At 37.9% G+C, this 27238-nt stretch overlaps 1 protein-coding gene across 20 annotated transcripts in view; it reads right to left on the bottom strand.

The window, feature by feature from the left end:
* Cadps (calcium-dependent secretion activator 1) overlaps positions 1–27238 on the bottom strand; it is a 445541-nt gene that overhangs the window by 56763 nt on the left and 361540 nt on the right. For 19 of the 20 annotated variants that reach the window (XM_070104970.1, XM_070104977.1, XM_070104972.1 and 16 more), the window contains 2 exons: positions 14021–14177; positions 9505–9646 (listed from right to left, as the gene is read on the bottom strand). In XM_070104970.1, coding sequence (XP_069961071.1) covers positions 9505–9646; positions 14021–14177 — 299 coding nt within the window. The remainder of the gene's footprint in view (positions 1–9504; positions 9647–14020; positions 14178–27238) is intronic. The other variant, XM_070104974.1, reaches the window with a different exon arrangement.

The following is a 27238-nucleotide window of genomic DNA, read 5'->3' as shown; positions in this document are numbered from 1 at the left end:
GATAATCCTTAAATACGTATTCTAATCATGCATTGTGATGGATGATGTTTGCATTAATGGATATACAATGAACTCCTGCTTATCCGGATCTTGCTGGACCAGAATGCAGGTAGCAACAATGTCCAATCCGGTTATGGTGGCTCATTAATCTGGATGTCATCCCTTTCAGAGGAAGACACCCTGGTAATCCGGCTTTGCATATACAGAGACAAACATAAGAAAATTTAACCAACACTAAAAAAAAAAAAGGAAAATAAGAAATAAGACTTATTATAAAATAATAACTGTTATTGTTACAAATGCATTATTTCCTGCACAAAATGCCACAAATACAGTATATGTAACAGTAATAGATATATGGCAGCTTAATGTATTTATGTTGGGTTGGTACAGTAATTGCTGTAAAATGTTGACCATCAGTATTTTGAGGATGATTTACAGTTGTGTATCTCATCTTCACATTAATACTATCACATTTTACAATGATTTAAAAAAAAATTTGTAAGGAAAACATTGCCAAATAAATACACTTTGCTCCTCAACACATTTTTCTATTTTTATATTCAAAATCAGAACTATAGTGAATAAAGAGATGTCTAATCAGAAAGCTGTCCTATATTTGCACACTTATTTATACTTAACGCCACTAAGTGAGATGCAGTTAAGTCGGAATTTTGCAAATCATTCATAAAATTTATTACTGCCTTGCATCACTGAGCTCACCAAACTGAATTTAAAAATTTCTTACAAAAACATTTACTTTCACGACACCGGAATTTCACTTCATGAGGTGTGATGAGAGTGTGATCTTGTTTTCATGAGCCCCTTGTGGTGTCAGGTCTTCCTGTAATAACACTGACTTGTATGTGCGAGGTTGCCAGATCGAATCCCCATACTACTTGTAAAAAAAAAAAAAAAAACACTTTTCAAGAAATTTCATTTGAAGGAGTGACAGATCTTGTTTTTGCGAACACTGCAAAGTGTCAATTCTTGTAAAAATGTGATTTGGGCTGAAGTTCCTGACCCAGTTTCTAGACCTGACTTCCACTGTGTGACTTGAGTCAGGCAACCTGTGCATATATTTAATGCAGCATAGTGTCATAAGCTTCTCCTCTATAAATAACTGAGATATTCAATTGGTTATCAGCAAAGGCATCGAAGACTTATCTAATGAGATGAATCAAACAATCAGTGGTGGAATGGCTCTTTCCAAAACCAAATTAATGAAAGGAGACAGAGTTTTGAGCTTCTAAGTATCATATGGGGCATTTATTAGCCAAGCATTCCAGCAACTTACAGTGGTGGTAAGAGTGATGGAGCTATAATGGGATGTGTCATAGATCAAGGGATCTGGATTTTAAAAAGGTAGAACTACAGCTGTTTTCCAATGAAGGGGCATAACCCCACTGAACCAAATATGATTGAAAAAGTGCAGGTGGAAAAGTAGTACTGACGAATGTAAGTATTAAAACATATGGGTATGGATACTATAAGGTCTAGCTGATGTTGGTTAGCACTGATGTAAGTTCATGAAGCATGAAGGGAATGTTGTGATGTTCAACAGCGTGAGATTTGAAGTTTTCTTGAAGTCCATTTCAGGTTTTCTCTCTTCAGTAAATGTTGATATGTCCTCAATCACTTCTGTTGTCAGGATAATAATAGGTAGCACGATGCAAGAGGCAGAAGATGAAAATGGAGTGGAGATGGGAGAGAAATTAGCAGCTGCCAAAATAGGACGAGGCTGTGAAAAGTTAGTTGTCTTCTGAGATAGAGGGTTTTGTGTGGGGTACAGATAAAGAAGGACAAGTATGTGGGGGAGTGAATATATTTCTGCAATTGTAAAGAGATGTAGGAGGAGTCATTGATTGAGATAAACTATTAAGGAAAAGGAAAGCATGAAAGAGCAACAGATTCGTATGGAGTTGTGGAGTCTGCTTTTTTTGAGGTGATCAGTGTCAAAAGAACAGGTGAAGAAGACTGTGGAGGTAGAGAGGTATGGAAGATAGCAGAGAACAGAAATTGAAACATAAGAAGTGAGGATATCATAGGGGTTGAACTGAGGTGACTGTGGAAACATTTCTACTACAGCAGGCATCATAAATATGCACACTCATAAATGGATCACATAGAAAATGAGACGACTGCTTTCTATAACCTGCAATTAAGGCAAGTAGGAGTTTTGTCGCTGGATGGATTATAATCAGTTTCTCTGCAGACTGGTCATTTTACCTGTGATCGCAGTATTCTGCTAGGTGGTCAACATTGTCAGGGTGTTGGTTTGAGCTGCCTTACTTCTAAACATTGTCCTGTGATACAGACTGAGGATGGGAGGTACTACAAATCAAAATTTATTTACCTACATTTCTCAGATACTGTCTCTGTCTGTGAGCTGGCCAGGCATAAGTTTCATTTTGGTGATAAGGAGATGTTGTAGTTAGTGATTTTAAATGAATGTTTAGGCTGTATTGTGTAAATTCTTGTACAGTAGTTCCCCTGTATCCGTGGGGGATACGTTCCAAGACCTACTGTGGATACCCAAAAATGATAAAAAGGCACAATACTGTGACTGGAACAATACGCAAATAACCCCCACGTAAGAGAGGGGAGCTTACGATGACATTTCAGTCTGACTTGGACCATTTACAAAGTCACACTTTGTAAATGGTCCAAGTTGGACCGAAACTTCATCATAAGCTTCCCTCTCCTATGTGCGGGTTATTTGTATGGATACCCGGAACTGTGGATAGTAGCAAACCCTATACATGTATATAAGGCATTATTCGTTTACATACATACCCATGATAAAGTTTAATTGATAAATTATGCACAATAAGTAATAAATTAGCACTTTTTCACTGATGGGAAGCACTTCACAGCCTCTCTTAGACTTTGAAGAACTGCCACCATCACTACTTTTGTGCTTTGGGACCATTATTAAACAAAATTAAGAGTTATTTTCGGGCCATGGTAAACCGTGGATAACTGAAACTACAGAAACTGAATTTGTGGATATGGAGTTTCTATTGTATTATAGTATGTGGGAAGAGAACAGTCCCACAGCTTGAATTGAGGGGGTAAGTCACTTGTCTGACTTTTTCGTTTATCTGTAACCTTCTCACTACCACTGCTTTAACATTGCCCACCTTAATTTGCAAATTCATTCTATTATCCAAGGTAATTTACACTGTGTATGATAACTGTGCTTATGTGTACCTGTGCCTAAATAAAGTTACTTATGTCTCTGTAGTGTTACCTGGATGTTGCTGATTGTATGGATATGTGGAAGTTTGGAGACTTATTTTTGGCCAACAGAGCTCAAGAGTTCTTGCTAATACAATGATCTATATGGTAATTAGTTGGGTTTATAGGATGAAAGGAAAAGAATATTGCCCATTTTTGCTAAATACTTTCTGAAGAGGGAGAGGTTTCCAGGTGTGTTTCTTAGGATGTGAGTGAGAAGACACATGAGCTATAGCTTATGGAGCAGAGAGAGAGAGGACCTAGTAGCAATCAGTGAAGAGGCAAGGCCAGGAGCTATGAATTGACCCTTGAAACCACAAATAGGTGAGTACAAATACTAGGGGAGTACATATCATTATTGTCTCATATATCAAGATTTTTTGGAAGATGGTTTTAAGCCAATCTGTACTGTGAAGGATTAGTGATCTGAGAATCATAGCTGAGTCATGAGAGAAGTCAGCTCCATGGTCAGGGTAAAGTGAGGGTCAGATGCACCAGAGTGGTTAGATAGAATATCAGTACTGGGTTCAAGCAGGAAATACCTACCTGAAAGCCATTCTGAATTCTGAGGGTCTAAGGCTATGTCAGGGTAGATAAAGAATGCCACAGTCAGGGTTGATACAGGATGCCACTTATCATTAGGTAAAAAAATGAAGGGAGGAAGCCCTGCTTGAAGAATAAATAAAAAGAAACCATGTACCAACCCTGAAAGACGGCAGCCACCTCTGCTATGAGAGGCAGTGCTACTCTTTCCTGGAAATATCTAACCCTACCTGGTGTATAGCAACAACAAGGTTCCTCCAGAATTAAATGAGCAAGGCCTAGTAAAAAGCCTGTTTAGGCAAGAGTGCTAACTGTCCAATCATCTTTCAGCTGATAACGATGGCAGGAGAAACAGAGAGAATGCCAGAAGTCTCAAACCTCCAGTTGCAACTCCTTGATTGAAAGAAGACCTCCAGTAGAACTTCTAAATAAGAGTCTTCACCATATGAGCACCTTTTACCTCACCTCATGCTAAAACATGGTTGATACTGATTCCTCTTCCTTGCTCTCTAGGAGCTGAATATCACAAAAGGGGAAATATCCCCACTAATGGTGTCAAAATGACAGGTACTTTGATTCAATGTGAGGAAGGGAAGAAGAGATCTAATTCCTCAGATCAAGAACCCCTTCACTGTGACAAGGGGCCCTCCCCGTTAAAAGGGAGATATGGAAATTAATGTATGTATTTATTTATGTGTATATATATGTAATGTTGTGTGTATGTATATAAATAAATGTGTGTGTGTGTGTGTGTGTACTCACCTAGTTGAGGTTGCAGGGGTCGAGTCTAAACTCCTGGCCCCGCCTCTTCACTGGTCGCTACTAGGTCACTCTCCCTGAACCGTGTGCTTTATCATACCTCTGCTTAAAGCTATGTATGGATCCTGCCTCCAATACATTGCTTCCCAAACTATTCCACTTCCTGACTACTCTGTGACTGAAGAAATACTTCCTAACATCCCTGTGATTCATCTGTGTCTTCAACTTCCAACTGTGTCACCTTGTTACTGTGTCCAATCTCTGGAACATCCTGTCTTTGTCCACCTTGTCAATTCCTCTCAGTATTTTGTATGTTGTTATCATGTCATGTGTGTGTGTGTTTATTTTAAACTCAACAGCTGTCTCCCACCAAGGTGACCCAAAGAAGAAAACACATTCACCAACATTCAAGCAACTGTTGTATTTCCAGAAATGTGCTGACATCACAATCAGATCACCCCTATGACTGCAATATTCCCACCCCTCCTTCAGAGTGCAGACACTGCCCTTCCCACCTCCAGGACTCAAGTCTGGCTAGCTAGTTTTCCTGCATCCCTGCATGAAAAGTTATCATGTTCACACCCCAGCCTGCAGGATACTCAAGCCCCTAAGACTCAAAGCATCTTGTACCCCCTACCTCCAACCATTCATGGGATGATCCCTTTCCCTTCTACCTTCCGCTTCAGAATTCTACACCCTCTTCATCATTCTATCCCTATCCATCCTTTCTACATGCCTACACCACCTCAACAACCCCAAATCTGCTCTCTGAATTAAACCCCTGGTCATCCCACACAACCTTTTAATTTCTATGTTCTGAATTCTCTACATGATATTCACACACACATTATTCTCAAATGTGACATCTTCACTGCTTCCAGCCTCCTTTTAATACCAGCATTCAAAACCCATGCCTCACACCCACATAAAAATGTTAGTGCCACTATACTCTGCTATATTCCCTTTTTTTGCCTCCATTTACAATTCTCTTTCATTACACACCACTATTTTTTTCACCCCCTTCCCCATCTCTTTTATGGTTCACCTCGTCTTTCATAGACCCATTTGCTGACATGTCCACCTCCAAATATTTAAATGTATTAGCTTCCTCCATTCTCCCTTCCTCCAATCTTATATCCAATCTTCCACTGCTCTTTTCTATGTTCACTTTTAATTTCCTTCCTTTACACTCCCTTCTAAAACTCTCTCTTGCTAACTTTTGTAACTTCTCTTCAGAATTTCCCACAAGAACTGTGTCATAAGCAAAGAACAACTGTGACAACTGCCACTTTGTTTAGATTCTTTACCTTTTAATCCTACACCTCTCTACATCACACAACCCCATCTATAAATATGTTAAAGAACCATGGTGATGTCATATGTCACTGCCTAAGGCTTACTTCTTTTGGGAAATATTCTCCATCTCTCTTACGTACTCTAACCTGAGCCTCGTTATCCACATAAAACTCTTAACTACTTTTAGAAACCTGCCACTTATTCCATATATTTGCACACACACATACACACATATATATATTTTTATAACTGTATTACAGGTAATATACATTAAACTTTGGATTGAGCATCAGAGTTATAAGCATATTTACAGCTTCAATATATATTGTTGGACAAGAGATTATTAACATGCAATTTGCTAATATACAAAATCAAATCTTAAAACACCAATATTCTGCACTGGATATACTTGGGTAACATACTGCCAAAAAAAATATTAGAATAATTTGCTTTATAGTGGGATAGACAAGCCAAGAGCATCCAACATGTATGATTTGCACAGCTGGCAATCAAATACCTGGAATACTGTACAAGTGTTTGACATATTATGTCTGCTAAGGCATATTAATAATACTGGCTTTAATACGTACATAATTTCAAAATATCTAGGGTACTTTTGGAGTTCTATATATGTTGTTTCCCTTTTTCAAGGCAGGTTAAAGTTTTTCTTTCTGTGCTTTAGCCACTGTGTGTAGCTACGCAGTTAACACTGTTATGAAATCAAGGCTTCTCCAAGGGGAAGTGAAAAAGAATTCTTCCTCTGTAAGCCTTGCATGTCATAAGAGGCGACTAAAATGCCGGGAGGAAAGGGGTTAGTAACCCCTTCTCCTGTATAAATAACTAAATGCCGAGAGCAAGGGGCTCGTGACCCTTCTCCTGTATAAATTATTAAATGCTGGGAGTAAGGGGCTAGTAACCCCTTCTCCTGTACAAATTACTAAATGCTGGAAGCAAGGGGTTAGTAACCCCTTCTCCTGTATGAATAACTAAATGCTGAGAGCAAGGGACTAGTGAACCCTTCTCCTATATAAATTACTAAATGCCGGGAGAAAGGGGCTAGTAACCCCCTTCTCCTGTATAAATTACTAAGTGAAAAAAAAAGAAAAACTTTATGAGAACGTTTCTTCTCTTTTGGGTTACTCTGCCTCGCTGGGAGACGGTCGCTGTGTTGAAAAAAAAATCAAGGGTGTCTATAATTTATGTATGCCCAAGTTAATAGTATCCACACTCACGAATGCAGTCTACAAGAAATAATGACTCACAAAATCGTAATAATACGACTGCAAGAAACCAAGGTATGAGTTTTACGACTCACTTGCCATGGGTTCTCAACCCACCTATACAGTGGTTCGTTTACAAGAAATAATAATTAAAAGCTAGTCATTTAATGAAAGAATGTGACAGTAATTATGGACAAGGTAGATTATAGGGAAAAAATTAAATATGATATTAGGAAACACGGAAACTCCCATGCCTCTTCAGCATCGCATGCTAGTGGCGTTCTTTTGTGCTTAACAATGTTTGATAGGTTTTATAATACAGAATGTAAACTATCTGCATACTGCATAAAAATAACTGTAAACATAAAATTCCTAATAGTTATTGCCTAATTAATCTTAAATTAGTCTTAAGTTTGTCTGAAATACTCTGCCAGTATAGGAGCTTTTATGGAAACAATGTATCATGCCCAGATAAAACCATTCCCATTACTAAATTTACTAATGGTAATACTGTATTTGTTTTGAACCACCTCACTATTATCGATCTTACTAATTATAAACTTTTTAATTACCTAACTTTTATATAAATATGCATTAATAAACATTAAAACGTACTATTCCACAGTCAGTGAGAATTAGTATTAGCTTGCCCAAAATGTACTGTTCCATAGTCAGTGAGAATTAGTATTAGTCTGACCAAAATGTACTGTTCCATAGTCAGTGAGAATTAGTATTAGCTTGCCCAAAATGTACTGTTCCATAGTCAGTGAGAATTAGTATTAGTCTGACCAAAATGTACTGTTCCATAGTCAGTGAGAATTAGTATTAGTCTGACCAAAATGTACTGTTCCATAGTCAGTGAGAATTAGTATTAGCTTGCCCAAAATGTACTGTTCCATAGTCAGTGAGAATTAGTATTAGTCTGACCAAAATGCCTAGGCATGCTAGTGGCTTTCTTTGTAATTAATATTTTGTAATATGTAAACCACACATTGTAAGTTTTGCAAGGAAATAAATATTTTCATTTTCATTTTCAAATGAAATAATGAATTTGAATTTGAATTAGACTATTGGCTTAGTTGACCTGTGTGTGTTAAGTGGGGAGCAAAGAGCATGGTTGTGGAAGGAAGCATAATCTTAAGGCAATTTTAAGTTTGCCCGCAATGCTCTGCATACATAGGGGCTTTTGGCATGTAAACCCGACTATTGTATCCTTTTGTACAACTATGTATCATGTCAAAATAAACATTATTATTATTATTGTTATAAAACAAAGCATGACAGTCCTAACTGGTAGTGTTTAGAGGTAAACAAAAGTGCGACTGAGAGCTGGACGAAATCACACGTTACCGAAGAGTATTAAAGACGAAGAAACTAGCTGCAGAATGAACAACTTGCTCTTTAATTTGAGTCTGTCTTCATAATTATGTTCCTAATGGGTCATCAAGCCCCAACTCAGAAAAACATTTTTTGTACCTCGTAGCCAAGTATTCTGCGATAGTTACCCCGCCTTAAATCTGGGAAACATCCTCTTTAGAAAATCAAAAACAATTTATCTTATAGAACAAAAAACATTGAAAGCTGCAAAATATTAATAATTATATAATAATATTTTTGTTTGTGCGAAATTGTAAAATCAGTAACATAAAGATTATAAAATAATTAAATTATATTAATTATACTTATGAATAATATTTAGACAAGTCCTATATAAAGTACATTATAGAGGTTAAATTCTAGGATCTGATTGCCAACTAACGGACATATATTCTGGAACAGCAAATACTAATGTGGAAAACAAATGAGCTAAACAAACAATTTAAAAATAATATAAAATTTCCTTGCTCTACTGGATATATTAACTTTTAAAATCCCTACATCACCCAGAATATATTTTGCAAGATTAAAATAAAAGCAATATTCATAGTATATGAGAAAAATCTTAAATTTTTTAATGACAATTGTGAAAAGTAATAATCACATTTGTTCGAAAACAATGTAGATCTATAACTTCTCCGCAATTTGCTTTATACGCATTTCTATCAATTTTTTCATATACACGTATTATCTATTAATACAATGTAATTATGACCCTGATGGGTTTAGTGCTTAGTTATGATTATAATAATAATACAATGTTATGCAGTCAGTTCCATATTTGTATATGAAGAGCACTGTATAACCCTTGTGGGTTTAGCTCTTAGTAATGATTATAATAATAATGGTATAAGAAGAATGACTGTAATTCGAGGCTATTCATTGCAAATATACCTCTACTATGGTGCTGTTTCAGAATACATGCTGAAAAACTGACAGCGGTGCAAGAAGAAGCAATGAAATTAGTCTTTCAAGTACGCTCTAGGCAGGTGAATGGTTTTCTTGTGTTTTCTTGTGTTTTGTTGTGTCTTTGTTGTGTCTTTGTTCTACTAACGGCCTCCATACTAACCCCTTATTCTCCCACCGTTCCTTTTCGAAGCCTTTATGAATGGACTGAGCTATCGAGGATTCCATCAGGTCCACATATCGAACCACCATCGGTGCAAACGTCTCTCTCAGGTGTTGGTGAAATCGTCCATTTTTAAGGTTGTCTGTACAGAGCAAATAAATGTTCCAAGTTAATTAAAAAAAAAAAAAAATTGCCATACATAAAAAATTACATGATACTAATGATAATTATAACCTTAATTTTTAAAGCGAAAGTCCTCGGTCAGAAGACCAAAAGCTCCAGCTGTGGGTCATCATACGACTTAGACCCATGTCAGGAAACACATGTTTTGTTTCCTGACAAACCTTACCTAACCTTACCTGGAGAGTATACATGGAGAGGGTTTCGGGGGTCAACGCCCCTGCAGTTCGATCTGAGACCAGGCCTCATGGTGGATCAGGGTCTGATCAACCAGGCTGTTACTGCTGGTAGCACCTACATGAAACTCTTGGATACTAAATACAGTAGGACCCCCATATCCACAGAGGATACATTCCGAGGACCTACCACAGATTTTGAAACCCAGGATATTAACAAACCCTATACAGTGGACCCCCGGTTAACGATATTTTTTCACTCCATAAGTATGTTCAGGTGCCAGTACTGACCGAATTTATTCCCATAAGGAATATTGTGAAGTAGATTAGTCCATTTCAGACCCCCAAACATACACGTACAAACGCACTTACATAAATACACTTACATAATTGGTCGCATTCGGAGGTGATCGTTATGCGGGGGTCCACTGTATATAAGTCCTATACATACCTATTATAAAGTTTAATTGATAAATTATGCATACTAAGTAGAGAATTATCACTTTATCACTGATGGGAAGCACTTCACAGTTTCTCTTAGGTTTTGAAGAACTGCCAGCTTTTCTCCTTTTGCATTTTGGGGTCATTATTGTGCAAAATTAAGAGGTATTTTTGTGCTACAGTAAACAGTGGATAACTGAAACCGTGGATAATGAATTGGTGGATACGGGGGTTCTACTTTATAAAGTCCATTGGGTTTAAAGTTAAACTACTGCACATGGGTCATTAAAACTAATTCACCTGTATAATAATATTAGAATACTTTAATCTCTTAAATAAGAATTAAAGTAAAGTCTCAATATATACACAGATACATCTCTGTGTATATACCTTGAGAGAAATACACTAGTGTATAAACACAGATATTCACCTCAGTTTATGTATGCATACACCTCTAAGTGCATATACACCAAAGATATACAAGTGTAGACATACAGATCTACACCTCATTCTATATACACACACATCAGTGTATATACACAGATATACACCTCACAGTGTGCATGGACATTCACTGATATTTGGGGTATGTATATATATGTATATGTTGGAGTGTGAGCAAAGTAACATTTATGAAGGGGTTCAGGGAAACCGGCAGGCCGGACTTGAGTCCTGGAGATGGGAAGTACAGTGCCTGCACTCTGAAGGAGGGGTGTTAATGTTGCAGTTTAAAAACTGTAGTGTAAAGCACCCTTCTGGTAAGACAGTGATGGAGTGAATGATGGTGAAAGTTTTTCTTTTTCGGGCCACCCTGCCTTGGTGGGAATCGGCCAGTGTGATAATAAAAAATAAATAAATATACAATTTGTCAACCACACTTTTGTACAGCATGAAAGGGAATGAAAATAAAATTCTGAATTTATGTTATTGTTGTTGTTGGAGTTAATAAAGCCATTGACAGCATTTGTTATGAATAACCTGAAGTAAATTTTATTATTCTTCCATCTCTGCCAGAAGTGTTCTACATAACATGGGTCATTCAATGGTTACTATTAAATGTTATTCAATCTTGTAATACTATTCATCTTGTGAAAATATTGCAAGTCGAATCATAGTAAAGTGAAGAGCATCTGTATAGACAAGTACAGGTGGGCTCCTCTTATACAGCAGGTTAGGTTCCGGGCTACTGTAGGGCCCCGCTTACACAGCAGGTTAGGTTCTGGGCTACTGTTGGGTCCCACTTACACAGCAGGCTAGGTTCTGGGCTACTGTTGGGTCCCACTTACACAGCAGGCTAGGTTCCGGGCTACTGTTGGGTCCCACTTACACAGCAGGTTAGGTTCCGGGTTACTGTTGGGTCCCACTTACACAGCAGGCTAGGTTCCGGGTTACTGTTGGGTCCCACTTACACAGCAGGTTAAGTTCCGGGTTACTGTTGGGTCCCACTTACACAGCAGGTTAACCCTTTCAGGGTCCGTCCCGTAGATCTACGGCTTTACGTTCAGGGTCCAAACCGTAGATCTACGCCATGAGCTCAGCTCACTCTGATAAACTGTGAGTGGTACATTTGGGCCTAGATATGAGAGAATACATCTATGTGGTATGTGTGCACCACATAAAACAGATCCTGCAGCACACTGTGTATAATGAGAGAAAAAAAATTAAATCATGATTTTTCGATTAAAACAGCAACTTTGCAGTGTTTTTTCGTATGTTTTTTATAGTTGTATTTGCGATTTCTTGGTCTCATTTGATAGAATGGAAGACATATTACAGAAATAGAGATGACTTTGATTGGTTTTAGCACTGGAAATGGCTTGAAACTGAGCTCAAAGTAGCAGAAATGTTAAATTTTTGCCGATATTCAAGAGTAAACAAACGACCTCACACGTCTAATACACGTCAGCTGGTGGGTCTAATATACATTCACAAATATGGTGATGATATTTATACAATTATTACAGTATTGCATAACAGTAAATCTTCTATTTTTTGGTGTGAATAAAAATTCATTATGTGAATAAAAAATCAAAATGGAATTTATTTGTAAAGCCTCAAAACATAACTAATGAACAGAGGAAATGTTAGTTTAGTGCCAGGAATGCCTACATTGTTCATTCTGGACCCCATTTTGAAATTGGAATATTTTGAACTTTGTGTTAAATTGGCCAAATTAACAATTTCTGATCACTTTATTTTGTAGTTGAAACAGTTGACTTGGCGATTTCTTGTGCTCAATCGATAGAATAGAAGTAATACTAGTGAAATAGCTAAGAATTTGGTTGATTGGAATAATGTAATTGGCCTAAAATGGGAGTCAAAGTCGGCAAAATCGCCGATTCGTAAATATCGCTGACACATCAAAATTTGCGAGAGCATAATTTCGTCAATTTTCCACCAAATTTCGTACTTTGTGTTTTATTACCTTCACAAAAAGATTCTCTACGATTTCATAAGAAAAAATAACAAATTGTTTTTTTGAAAATTCTTGGACACTGGTGCGTGACTCCAGATTTGGGCCTTGGACCCTGAAAGGGTTAAGTTCCGGGCTACTGTTGGGTCCCACTTACACAGCAGGTTAAGTTCCGGGCTACTGTTGGGTCCCGCTTACACAGCAGGTTAAGTTCCGGGTTACTGTTGGGTCCCACTTACACAGCAGGTTAGGTTCCGGGTTACTGTTGGGTCCCACTTACACAGCAGGTTAAGTTCCGGGTTACTGTTGGGTCCCACTTACACAGCAGGTTAAGTTCCGGGTTACTGTTGGGTCCCACTTACACAGCAGGTTAAGTTCCGGGTTACTGTTGGGTCCCACTTACACAGCAGGTTAAGTTCTGGGCTACTGTTGGGTCCCACTTACACAGCAGGTTAAGTTCCGGGCTACTGTTGGGTCCCACTTACACAGCAGGTTAAGTTCCGGGCTACTGTTGGGTCCCACTTACACAGCAGGTTAGGTTCTAGGCTACCACTGTAAAGTGAATGCATATAAAAGCCTGATAACATATTTACACTATCATATACAGTGGACCCCCGCATAACGATTACCTCCGAATGTGACCAATTATGTAAGTGTATTTATGTAAGTGCGTTTGTATGTGTATGTTTGGGGGTCTGAAATGGACTAATCTACTTCACAATATTTCTTATGGGAACAAATTCGGTCAGTACTGGCACCTGAACATACTTCTGGAGTGAAAAAATATCGTTAACCGGGGGTCCACTGTATTAAGTGAACAATAGAGCTAGGCCTAAAAATGGATATACAGTATACGCATTCCTTACTTTATAATATTTTTGTCCTTAGCTTGTAATGAGTAGTAAATATATTTATTGTAGGAAGTCTGAATAAATGAAGAATGGGTATGATCGAAAATCGCTGCATTAGAACGCCATTAATCAAAGTACTGTAAAGCAAGGCCCGCCTGTACATCCATGGAAGATTATAAATAAATAAACACTGATTGTACAGCAATGCAAGCAACCATACGACCTGTTTTTGTAATACTCATTTGTGCTTAATTGTTATCTGTTTACAATAATGTTTTACCACTGAATACTTCATTGCTTAATTAATCTTAAGTTAATTTTAAGCCTGCCCGTAATGCTATGCATTCAAGTGGCTTTGGCATGCTGCATTTAACTGTCTTCTTTTGTACTTCTCTGTATCATGTTCAAATTAATAAATAAATAAATAAATAAATAAATAATAAATAAATACTTGCCATCTGTTCTCAGGTAGTCGTTGAGTATCTGGAAGAGAGGGAAGGAGTCCCAGGTGTCAGGAGGTTGCTCCGCTAAAACTTGGTCCATGTCCACGGCAAAGAGGGACCAGAAGATCTCAGCATGTTCCACCAAAAGGTCGCTGAACCATGCAAATGCCTGAAAATGATATGTCCAGACATTTTAGTTTTGGCAGGTTGTTTAAGGTCAGTGTAAGTGATAAATATTTCTGAAATAAGAAATTACCTGAACCTGTAACAAGACTGATTGACTTAAAATGGCAATAAATAATTGTAATTTTATATTAGTAGAACTAGCAATTTTAGATTTACTATTATAGTAGTAAAATGTTGAAGAATATATAATCAGATAAAGATAAGTCTAAATATAGTAGTGAAATGATGAAAAACTGAAATCTGAAATATTACAGAACTGAAAAGTTTGTTTTGGAATTCAGATGTTTATAATATAATTTTTTGCTTGTACTGTAATGTATTGTATTAAAAATTACTTCTTGAAATTTTGTCACATATTTTCAGAGCACGTTGATCACATGGTCGATAAAGTGGGAATACTTCCGACCTGATCAATCTGAACTTCTGGTGCGTAAATATAAAATGAAAATAGAGAGCAGTGATGCACAAAAAGATGACAGTGATACAATCGTGACGTTTAGATGCTAACAAAAATATATAATAATAATTTATTAAAAGCACTTCTATGGTTTAAAGTGACACACACACACACACACACAACTCTTTGTCTGACCCAGTCATGGTCAGCAGAGTACAACACACTTAAAATATTTAGTGGTCATAAATAAAATCACAATTTAATAGCAGTGAAATAAAACAAGCCATAAAAATTTAGTTAACAGTTTACAGTACCACAGTATATACATACATGAGCATATTAAAAGAAAATATAAACAATGGCATTTTCAAGTACAGTAACCTCATTTAGAATAATGGGGGGGACTATGTATTTTAGCAATCTTGCAACAATGAAAGGTTTTTGCCACCCGTTTCTCATTTATTATTGTGAGTGTGAAACACTAATATGTTGCAAGACCTTGTGAATTTTTACATATGCAGTTAAACACCATTAATACATGCTTTTGTATTTTGGCTGTTTAGAAAAAAAAAATGGCTCCCAGGAACAAAAACCGAAAATTGTTTTTTCAGCTTTTGTACTCTGGTTAAAATTTTCGTAGAATTTTGAATGGCTCTATTCCAAGCCCAGTAATTAAGTCTACTGGAACACAGACATAAAGCCTTTAAGACTAGCAGGAGCTGGCTGCAAGTACCATTTAGCTGTATTTGGATGGGGGACAATCCTACATTTATTGTCATCCTGCAGGTCAAACTACACCCTAAAACTATTTACATATATAATTATTATAATATACACTATATATAATATACATACTGTATATTCTATATACAATATATAGCTTTTAATGGTCTTATGACTCATTAGGAACACAAGCAGCCTACAAATGCACATCTACTCACCCTTAAAGTTGTTCCATTGAACTAACTTGCACTTTTAGCAGAGTATACCTTCTTCTCTCCCCATTTTCTATCTGATTTTCCATTGTCTATTAATCACAGTTAACTAGAGACCACCATGAAGCTAGTAACATCACTGTATGATTGGTGTCGACCAGTTGACATGTAAAGATGGAATTCTCCATGGGTTTTCAGTAATTTACTTCAAAGCTTTATGCGACAGATGCATTCCTTCTCTTTATGCAAGAGATGTATTCCCTCGGTTTATGCAAGGTATGCAGTCTCTTGCTTTATGCAAGAGATGTATTCCCTCGGTTTATGCAAGGTATGCAGTCTCTTGCTTTATGCAAGAGATGTATTCCCTCGGTTTATGCAAGGTATGCAGTCTCTTGCTTTATGCAACAGATGCAATCTCCACTTTATGCAAGAGATGCAGTCTCTTGCTTTATGCAACAGATGCAGTCCCTTACTTTATGCAAGAGTTGCAGTCCCTTGCTTTATGCAAGAGATGCAGTCCCTTGCTTTATGCAAGAGATGCAGTCCCTTGCTTTATGCAAGAGATGAAGCCCCTTGCTTTATGCAAGAGATGCAGTCCCTTGCTTTATGCAAGAGATGCAGTCCCTTGCTTTATGCAAGAGATGAAGCCCCTTGCTTTATGCAAGAGATGCAGTCCCTTGCTTTATGCAAGAGATGCAGTCCCTTGCTTTATGCAAGAGATGCAGTCCCTTGCTTTATGCAAGAGATGCAGTCCCTTGCTTTATGCAAGAGATGCAGTCCCTTGCTTTATGCAAGAGATGCAGTCCCTTGCTTTATGCAAAAGATGCAGTCCCTTGCTTTATGCAAGAGATGCAGTCCCTTGCTTTATGCAAAAGATGCAGTCCCTTGCTTTATGCAAAAGATGCAGTCCCTTGCTTTATGCAAGAGATGCAGTCCCTTGCTTTATGCAAAAGATGCAGTCCCTTGCTTTATGCAAAAGATGCAGTCCCTTGCTTTATGTAAGAGATGCAGTCCCTTGCTTTATGCAAAAGATGCAGTCCCTTGCTTTATGCAAGAGATGCAGTCCCTTGCTTTATGCAAAAGATGCAGTCCCTTGCTTTATGCAAGAGATGCAGCCCCTTGCTTTATGCAAGAGATGCAGTCCCTTGCTTTATGCAAGAGATGCAGTCCCTTACTTTATGCAAGAGATGCAGTCCCTTGCTTTATGCAAGAGATGCAGTCCCTTGCTTTATGCAAGAGATGCAGTCCCTTGCTTTATGCAAGAGATGCAGTCCCTTGCTTTATGCAAAAGATGCAGTCCCTTGCTTTATGCAAGAGATGCAGTCCCTTGCTTTATGCAAGAGATGCAGTCCCTTGCTTTTTGCAAGAGATGCAGTCCCTTGCTTTATGCAAGAGATGCAGTCCCTTGCTTTATGCAAGAGATGCAGTCCCTTGCTTTTTGCAAGAGATGCAGTCCCTTGCTTTTTGCAAGAGATGCAGTCCCTTGCTTTTTGCAAGAGATGCAGTCCCTTGCTTTATGCAAGAGATGCAGTCCCTTGCTTTATGCAAGAGATGCAGTCCCTTGCTTTATGCAAGAGATGCAGTCCCTTGCTTTATGCAAGAGATGCAGTCCCTTGCTTTTTGCAAGAGATGCAGTCCCTTGCTTTATGCAAGAGATGCAGTCCCTTGCTTTTTGCAAGAGATGCAGTCCCTTGCTTTATGCAAGAGATGCAGTCCCTTGCTTTATGCAAGAGATGCAGTCCCTTGCTTTATGCAAGAGATGCAGTCCCTTGCTTTTTGCAAGAGATGCATTCCTAGCCCATGGCACAAAGTGAATTTGCTTGGAGTAAACCTGATTTAAAATGTAAAATCTAGAGATTCATTCAGAGATTTTGTAAATTCTGAATTTCTTGAGTCATATTTACAAAAACAAAAAAAAATGTACAATTGCACATGCACCGAATGGTGATATACAAAAGAAAAACGAACTTAGTAAAAAAAAAAAAAATGAGGAAAAAGTAAAATAAACATTCACTAATAAGCCCCATACTTGAAGTTGATGCAATCTATTAGTTCCTTTTTTAAATGACCAAAACTGAGTGCAATGATGGTGGGATTTTCAGTGTAGGGTTATTCAGGAACCATCTGAATGTATTTGTGTGTGTGTGTATTATGTCCAACTAACTGGTTGTCCTCAGTCCCTTCATGTTGAATAGTAAGCTCATAAAACACCATCAAATCCCTCCCCCCCTCCCCAGAAACTTATCCTGTGCCTTCCTCTACCATGAACAAACAAGCATACATGCCTGCTGGATGCTCAAGCCTTATACTTCTCAAAACCACTTCCTAATAATTATTATTAGTTATATTCCCCCAATGCACTAAACCTGTGTTGGTCATCCCACCTCAAAACTCTTTTGGACTCCCTTCACTGCTTTCAATCCATCTCAGATTTATATATTTACTCAACGTTTCTTGCTTCAACTTTTCACAGAGTGAAACCATCTCAACAACTCTTCTTCCACTCCATGAATTGTATCTTTTATAACACCACACCATCTTCTAATTTCTGTACTACTTCATCTCCACATAATACACCACTAACATTACACAGTGAGCTGCAATATAACATTCTCATTTCTTCCTACTTCTTCGTTGATGAAATTTCTGTTGACAACACTATACAAAAGTACAGTGGACCCCTGCTTTACGATCAGCTCCCAATGCGACCAATTATGTAAGTGTATTTATGTAAGTGCGTTTGTACGTGTATGTTTGGGGGTCTGAAATGGACTAATCTAATTCACAATATTCCTTATTAGAACAAATTCGTTCAGTAATGGCACCTGAACATACTTCTGGAATGAAATAATATCGTAAACCGGGGGTCCACTGTATTAGCAGCACCACTATACAGTGATATATTTTCCACTTTCCATTCAATGTCAGACATTTCTTTCAAAAATGCATTATATTTTCATAAACTGCATTCATTTAATCTTTCCTACTATCGCCTCATGCTTCTACTTCCCAAAATGGTATTTAAATAATATTTTTTTCTATACACCTTTCCAATTATTCATTCCCTACACCTCTTAATCTCATCATCTTTCCTGTATTTACTGTCAACCTTCTTTGATACGCTCATTCAAAACACTAAAAAACGAAACAGGAGACTTAAATAACTTCTCATGTGTTGTCACCAATTATTGCAACTCTTTTCAACAAATCCATTGAATCTTCCGCCTTCCCAGCCATACTCAAGATGGCAAGAGTCACCCCAATCCTCAAAGAGATGATCCAACTGAATTGAACAACTATAGGCCTATATCAAACCTGCCCCTACTGTCTAAAATCTTCAAAAAATTAATTCACAAACAAGTCTACTCCTACTTAGTATCCCACAACATACTCAACCCCTGTCAGTTTGGATTTAGGCCGAAAAAATTACTAATGATGCAATTATACATATGCTTAAACTAATATATATGGAATTCCCCTGGGATTTTTCATAGACCTACGAAAAGCTTTTGATACAGTTGACCATGACCTGTTGCACCTAAAACTCAAACATTACGGGATCAGAGGACACATGCTCGATTACTTAAAATCTTATCTTAGCATTAGATACCAGTATGTATACACAAATGGAGCTAATTCCACTACACAACCTGTTCTTGTTGGAGTCCCACAGGGGAGTGTCCTTGGCCCACTTTTCTTTCTCATTTACATCACTGATCTCCCAAATGCATCTAAACTCCTTAAACCCATTTTATTTGCAGATGACACTACTTACGTCTTCTCTCACCCAAACCCAACCATACTAACGAACACTGTAAATGACGAACTACTAAAAATATGCACTTGGATGACTACCAACAAACTTACTCTCAATATAGACAAAATGTACTTCATGCTTTTTGGAAACATAGCTTCAAATGTACAGCTAAATGTATTGAGTCGTCCCATCTTCCGTATTTGACTTATCACGAAGTTTCAAGCGGCCACAGCACTTAATACCTCCACTGGTCAACCTTTCCAATGTTCTGTGTGTGAAGAAATACTTTTATGTACTGTACCCTTTTGGCAGTTCTTTTTACTTAGTTTATAGTTACAGCTTCTGTATTTCGGTGTAGAAATATCTAACAACATTGCTACTTTAAATACAGTGGACCCCCGGTTTACGATATTATTTCATTCCAGAAGTATGTTCAGGTGCCAGTACTGAACGAATTTGTTCCCATAAGGAATATTGTGAGTTAGATTAGTCCATTTCAGACCCCCAAACATACATGTACAAACGCACTTACATAATTGGTCGCATTGGGAGCTGATCATAAAGCGGGGTCCACTGTACAGTACAATACCTGCACTCTAAAGGACAGGTGTGAACTTTTCAGTATTTTGGGTCATTAGAACTGTGATGTCTGCACACTTCTTGCAGGACTGCTGAATGAGTAATGGTGAACGTTTCCTTCTTTGGGTCACCGCACTCTGGTGGGAAATGGTGTTTTATAAATGTCAACTGACCTGGACATGTCTTGGCCTATGTGATCCAGAGTGATCTCTGTTTTGTCTCCCATCATGGATGGTTCATCTAGGCTCTCCCAAATAAAACCATACCACAGGCGGGGTTAGAGCCCGTGATCAGAGAGTCATAAAACTCCAGACCAGCGCACTAACCACTGGAACAGCTGGCCCAGTGGCGAACGCACCAGCCTGGAGTTTTATGACTCCCTGATCACAGGTTCAAACCCTGCCTGTGGTATGGTTTGTTTGCAAATGTATCGTTACGGTTTCCTGAGTCGGTTATGCTCTCCTGTATCATATAAATCATCTTTTTCACCACTTGGTTGAACTGATTCTCTTACAAACTGGCTGCTGTTCCTTCTTAGTGAAGACAAATGAGTGCTATTCTGCAGTTGTAAAATATTGAGTACACATAGGAAATGCATGTCTCTCACTCAGCAGTCAGAGGATGAAGCCTCTGCTATGTCCTGCGCTGAATGACCCACATGGGTTTAGCGCATAACATGAATTATTATTTAATTCCCTCCTCTTATGCGTCTGTTGCAGCTGTTGTTAATTTTGCTTTGCTTCTGCTACCGGATGTTAGATCTTTTCTATTCCTGCCAGAATACTGGTTGATTTTTGCTCTCGATGTTCACCTTGCAGTAAATCAATATCTGGTAGACAGTTGATCCCAAGAAAATTGAGCCTTACTGCCTGGCTTTCCTGGTTAATAATTCAAAGACTACCACTTCTACAGATAAATGGACAGTCCTACTATGCAAGCATGTAATTTAAAAGTAAAACCTTTACACTTAAAAACTGAACTAAGTACTCTCCGACACACTTATACTTATAAAGCTAATATACTTATAAAACTTGAAAATAATGATACAGTAATTAGACACATTATTATCAATCCCCGACTGGTATTTGAGGGAGGTTCAGGTATCTCTGGCTTTATATAGTAGAATATATTCCAAACCCATGGTAACTGTATCAAACCAAATCAGACCAACAAAACTTAATTCCAATTAATAAGAATCTTCAATTTGCTTTGTGAACTGTACTAATTGTATACTGTGAATGTACGCCACACAAAAATTGAATTACAGATAGAAATAGAACATTGCATAACTGCAAATTCATACAAAGCAGACCTTTATAACCAAGAGAAGCCTGTATCCTGGTGAGCAAACTCTTGGTATACCAGACTAACAAGGGTGATGCAAGTGACTGGTAATGGCAGTTGTGGTGGACAGAGAAGAGGTTGTCTTGCTGTGATAGCAATAATCAAGAACTGTTTGGTAACTAAGAGACATTATCTGTTCTTTTCAAATCAACTGACTGCTGATTTTATTCCCTTTTTTCTGGAGTCCATTATATAGAGGAATGTTAGACCATGAGATTACTGCTGCAGCATGGCCGTCAAATGTCAAGTGGCGAAGACTGACAAGTATTAACAGACAGATCTTTTATTATTACAGTATTATTATTATTACGATGCTTCACCTAAGGTCAGTAACTGACCAGCTGGGCTGTGGTTTGTACGTTGGTTTGCGTGTGAACAGCACTAACGACCTGGTTGATCAGGCCCTGATCCACCATGAGGCCTGGTTACGGACCGAGCTGCGGGGGCACTGACCCCAGTGAAACATCCTCCGAGTATACTCCAGGAATACTCACAAGACGCATTGTCAAACTGATAATCTTTTTCTATAAGTATCTTGATCCACCTGCCTATCTCTTTCCATACTCCAGTTAAATGTCCCTCCCATACCTCAAAGTGTTATGAGAAAACATACAAATAACAACACTATGGCTGGAATAATTTCCAACCAACCCACAAATTGAAAACTATAATGTTTCAGTCCAGTTTCATAATGTTTCAGTCCAGTTTCATAATATTTCAGTCCAGTTTCGTAATGTTTCGGTCCCGTTTTGTAATGTTTCGGTCCTGTTTCGTATGTTTCGGTCCTGTTTCGTATGTTTCAGTCCAGTTTCATAACGTTTCAGTCCAGTTTCACATTTTAGTCCAGTTTCATAATGTTTCAGTCCAGTTTCGTAATGTTTCAGTCCAGTTTCGCAATGTTTCAGTCCAGTTTCATAATGCTTCAGTCCAGTTTCGTAATGTTTCAGTCCAGTTTCATAAAGTTTCAGTCCAATTTCATAATGTTTCAGTCATGTTTTGTATTGTTTCAGTCCAGTTTCATAATGTTTCAGTCCAGTTTCATATTGTTTCAGTCCAGTTTCATAATGTTTCAGTTGTTTCATAATGTTTCAGTCCAGTTTCATATTGTTTCAGTCCAGTTTCATAATGGCAATGACGGATCAAAATGTGTAAACTTTAATAGGTTATTTCACAATACGAATGGTAACATATGACTCGTAGAAAAAACTGACCTCAGACTTTTTTATGTGTAAGTTTATTTAGGTACAGGTCTACATAAATACGTACAATTATCATAGTAACATATGTGTAAATTACCCAACAGGATAACCCAAAAAAAAGTCAGACAAAGTGACTTATTTCCATTGGGGTCCTTGAACATAACTCTATATACAGTGGACCCCCAGTTAACGATATTTTTTCATTCCAGAAGTATGTTCAGGTGTCAGTACTGACCGAATTTATTCCCATAAGGAATATTGTGAAGTAGATTAGTCCATTTCAGACCCCCAAACATACACGTACAAACGCACTTACATAAATACACTTACATAATTGGTCGCATTCGGAGGTAATCGTTATGCGGGGGTCCACTGTACATTAAATCTGTCCATGAGAGATTGTGCAAACTACAAAATATATTAAGAAATTATAATGGAAAAAGACGAGAAATTTTATTTCGGGTGTACCCAAAAATTTTTTTTTTTTGAACGTCGTGGTTCAACACTTTTTTATAAAACATAAACATAATGCCAAGAAATACTTATATCAAACAAAATGCCAATGGGTTTATACATAAAAATGTTAATTAACATCAAGATGCAGAGATAACTCAATGAAGTCAAACTTATTAACCCTAAAATTATTAAGCATGCTATACTATGTTAAATGAAAGATTATCATTAGTTAGTTTTTCTTTACATTAACCACTGAAAAAAATTCCCAAAACTAATGCAGTACTTTAGAAATATATAATACAGGTTCCAAAGTGGGTAAGGAATCGTAAAAGTTTCTCTAAAATAAACAATTCCTTTTCGAAAACAACATAAAACTTGATTTCCAAGCCACTGCTAGAGGGCATTCTCCTGCCAAATTATTAAAACTAAAAGAGAATAACAAGGCATATATTACAGTCCTTAAACCAATTCATTACAATGCACAATGTTAGTAGCAAGGAAAGTCTCCATAAGTCATGCATTATTGCAACAGTTACTTTCTCCATATTGTAAGCATAACACTGCAAAACTACGTACGCACTATTTTTGCTAAATAAGCACTGCATAAGCACTAGTTTCACTCTACAAATGCCATCTTCATGGGGAAAACTCTGGTTACAATACACTAACAAAGAATTATTGATAACATCACTATCTTGGCCGTTTTATCTGTTTAAGGTTCCAGGAATCATCAGCCACATTACGACTGTCACCGGATATAAAAGTGTAAATAGCTTATTACTACTGTAACTGGCTGTATGACCCTTGTGAGTTTAGCACTTAGTTTTGCTTGTAATAATAACCACCGTAATTGTTTAGCCAGCAAAATTTTGCAGCCTGGACCCATTATGTGTCTTTATTGTTGAGGTACAGTCCCTAGACCCATTATGTGCCTCTTTAATCTTCTGACTACCACTCACATAATAGGTATGGGTATCAATTCATAATGCAGTGGCATTATCAGATGAATTTTATTTAGCCCCATTTTAAATATGTACTTGTGTCCCGTGGTTTGGTTGGTAACACTCGTCTCGCACAATGAGTGTCCGTGGTTCAATCACCAACGTGGATGGAAATGCCAGGCATGTTTCCTTACACCTGCTGTCCCTGCTCACCTAGCAGTAAGTACATACCTAGGTGTTGGTCACCTAACACCTGCTGTCCCTGTTCACCTAGCAATAAGCAGGTACCTGGATGTTGGTCACCTAACACCTGCTGTCCCTGTTCACCTAGCAGTAAATAGGTACCTGGATGCTAGGCACTTTACACCTCCTGCCCCTGTTTACCTAGCAGTAAGTAGGTCCTTGGGTGTCATTCAACTGGTGTGGGTGGCATCCTAGGAAACAAGACCAAAGGACCACAATGGAAATAAGACAGACAGTCCTCGATGCCGCACTGACTTTCATGGGTTATCCTGGGTGGCTAACCCTCTGGGGTTAAAAATCCAAACAAAATCTTATCTTAATTTAAGTTACTGAGTAATTATTTGGGTTACACTGTGACTCAGATTAATATTTACCTCATTTTAATATATTACAAGTGAAGTTCATGCTCTTTATTGTAAATTTTTGAAAAATGAAAAATCATTATCCTACCAATATGTGTCAAGGGCCCAAGACTGTTCAATTGCCTCCCAGCATACATAAGGGGGATTACCAATAGACCCCTGGTTGTCTTCAAGAAGGCATTGAACAGGCACCTAAAGTCAGTACCTGACCAGCTGGGCTGTGGTTTGTACGTCAGTTTGTGTGTGGCCAGCAGTAACAGCCGGGTTGATCAGACCCTGATCCACCATGAGGCCTGGTCTCAGACCGAGCTGCGGGGGCACTGAGCCCCGAAACCCTCTCCAGGTGAACTCCAGGTACCACGGGCTGTGGCTCGTACGTTGGTTTGCATGCAGCTAGCAGTAACAGCCTGGTTGATCAGGCTCTGATCCACCAGGAGGCCTGGTCACAGACCGGGCCACGGGGGCGTTGACCCCCGGAACTCTCTCCAGGTAAACTCCAGGTAATGAAGGGTACATCGACTACTATCATTACAACGCATGTCAGTCATGTACAGCATAACAAAATAGCTACTGTTGCATTCAAGGCGGAGTTAATAAAATCTTACCTAATGCCACTGCTTTCAGATACAAGCAAAAACTTACCGTAAATAATATGTCTATTCTTGTAAACCTTAAACTATTTTATAACTCGAGCAGTGCATATTTTGAATTCGTCAGGCTATATTTACTAAGATGCAAATATTCTATGATTCGTAGTTTGAATGGAGAAATATTTTGTTTAAGCTGTGATGTATTTTATTATGCCAGCCGACTACCAGCATGCATCTGCGACTCTTTTGATTTTATTATTAATAAAGGTAGTATTTTTGCTTACATCTTTTAAAAATATCACAGAGAGAGAAAGAATAAAGTGCACTGAAGCGTATTCATGCAATTCAGGAAAGCTACTCCATAAACAAGACATAAGCCAAACATTTACTTACTTTATCCTGTGAACACACAAAAGAGAGAGGGAGAGACATGGGTTAGAAGGCACGGAGAGGAAGCCAGAATCGATGCACACACACATTTACTGATGCTCACCTCAAGACAATGCACGGAAGCCCAACATAAATTACTAATTGTGTTAATGTTGGTAGAATTACCGACAATATGTTAGGTAAAAGGACACATGCAGCTAATGTGACATTTTACTGTGGCAACATTTCATTCTCCAGGAGCTTTGTCAAGCCATTACAAACATTACAGGGACACAGAGGGTTACATACAGGAGGGCTCCAGTTTCCAGCGCTTCGCTTTACGGCATTCTGCTAATGCAGTGGTTTTCAATTATACCCATTCTTCATTTATTCAGACTTCCTACAATAAATATATTCACCACTCACTGTATGCTAAGGACAAAAATATTTTAAGTGCGTGTACTGTATGTGCATCTTTTAGGCCCAGCTCCATTGCTTACTTAATATTGTATATGATAGTGTAAATATATTATCAAACTTACATATGCATTTAAGAGTGAAAAAAAGGCTGTGTTTCACTTTACAGTGATTTTTGCTGTACAGCAGTAGCCCTGAACCTAACCTGCTACATAGGCAGTTCCCTACAGTAGCTCAGAACCTATCCTGCTGTATAAGTGGGGCCCTACAGTAGCCTGGAACCTAACCTGCTATTTAAACGAAGCCCTACAGTAGCCCGGTACCTAACCTGTACAAACAGGGCCCTACAGTAGCTGGGAACCTACTTGCTGTATAAGCGGGGCCCTGCAGTAGCCTGAAACCTAACCTGCTGCATAAATGGGGCCCTACAATAGCTGGGAACCTAACCTGCTGTATAAATAGGGCCCTACAGTAGCCTGGAACCTAACCTGCTATATAAATGGGGCCCTACAGTAGCCCAGAACCTAACCTGCTGTATAAATGGGGCCCTACAGTAGCCCGGAACCTAACCTGCTGTATAAATGGGGCCTGCATATATAGGTATTGGAGTATTATGCCTTGCACTTCTACTACCTATATATTTACTCTCTGTGTCCCTGTACTGTTTGTAGCAACTTAAAGCTCCTGGAGAGTGAAACATTTCCACAATAAACTGTCACATTAGTTGCACATGTGTCTTTGACCTAAGACATTACTAACTTTTACATTAATGTTAATGCGTTCATATCATTATCTAAATTGCATCTTAATTTAATAAGGAATTTAATTTTACTCATTTCCTGTAAAGAAATTTTCTTAAATACTGCAAGTTTTATATTACACAGTCTTCATTTATACTACACTACAAATATTTATAAATAATCACGTTCCAAATGTATTAATTAGAAAAGATGTGACAATTAAGCAAATTCAAAATTTAGAATGAAAGGCTATGTCCTGAAGCCTTCATAATATACCTCAGACTCTGTATTAACTATCACTACTGTATCTATGAGCTTCCTTTGGGCTGAAGTTTCAGGTTCACAATTAACGAGGTATGTAAATCTCAAGGCTTGGTTTTTCTACATGTCGGGTAATTTAAAATAGTTACCGAATACGTATATTCATCTACAGACTATGAAAATTTAAATGCTAATGACAGTGCATCTGTGCATCTTCCTGATTGATATTAAATCAGAAAGATTAAAAATATCTATATAGCAAAGGCAACTATTTCAATACTTAAAGCTTCTCAAATCTATGAAAACATTTCGTGCCCAAACTATAATATTTGCAAGCAAAATAAAACATTATAATTCTCAAACGATATTAATATAATTCATTTTTATAACTCAAATAAAAAAATCTCTTAGGTATATCTACAAAATATATGCAACACACAAAGCATAGTACTAT

This window comes from Cherax quadricarinatus, chromosome 96 (genome assembly GCF_038502225.1).
Source record: "Cherax quadricarinatus isolate ZL_2023a chromosome 96, ASM3850222v1, whole genome shotgun sequence".
Lineage (NCBI taxonomy): Eukaryota > Metazoa > Arthropoda > Malacostraca > Decapoda > Parastacidae > Cherax > Cherax quadricarinatus.
Note: the sequence above shows the minus strand (reverse complement) of the source record. Positions and strands in the feature narration are given on the sequence as shown.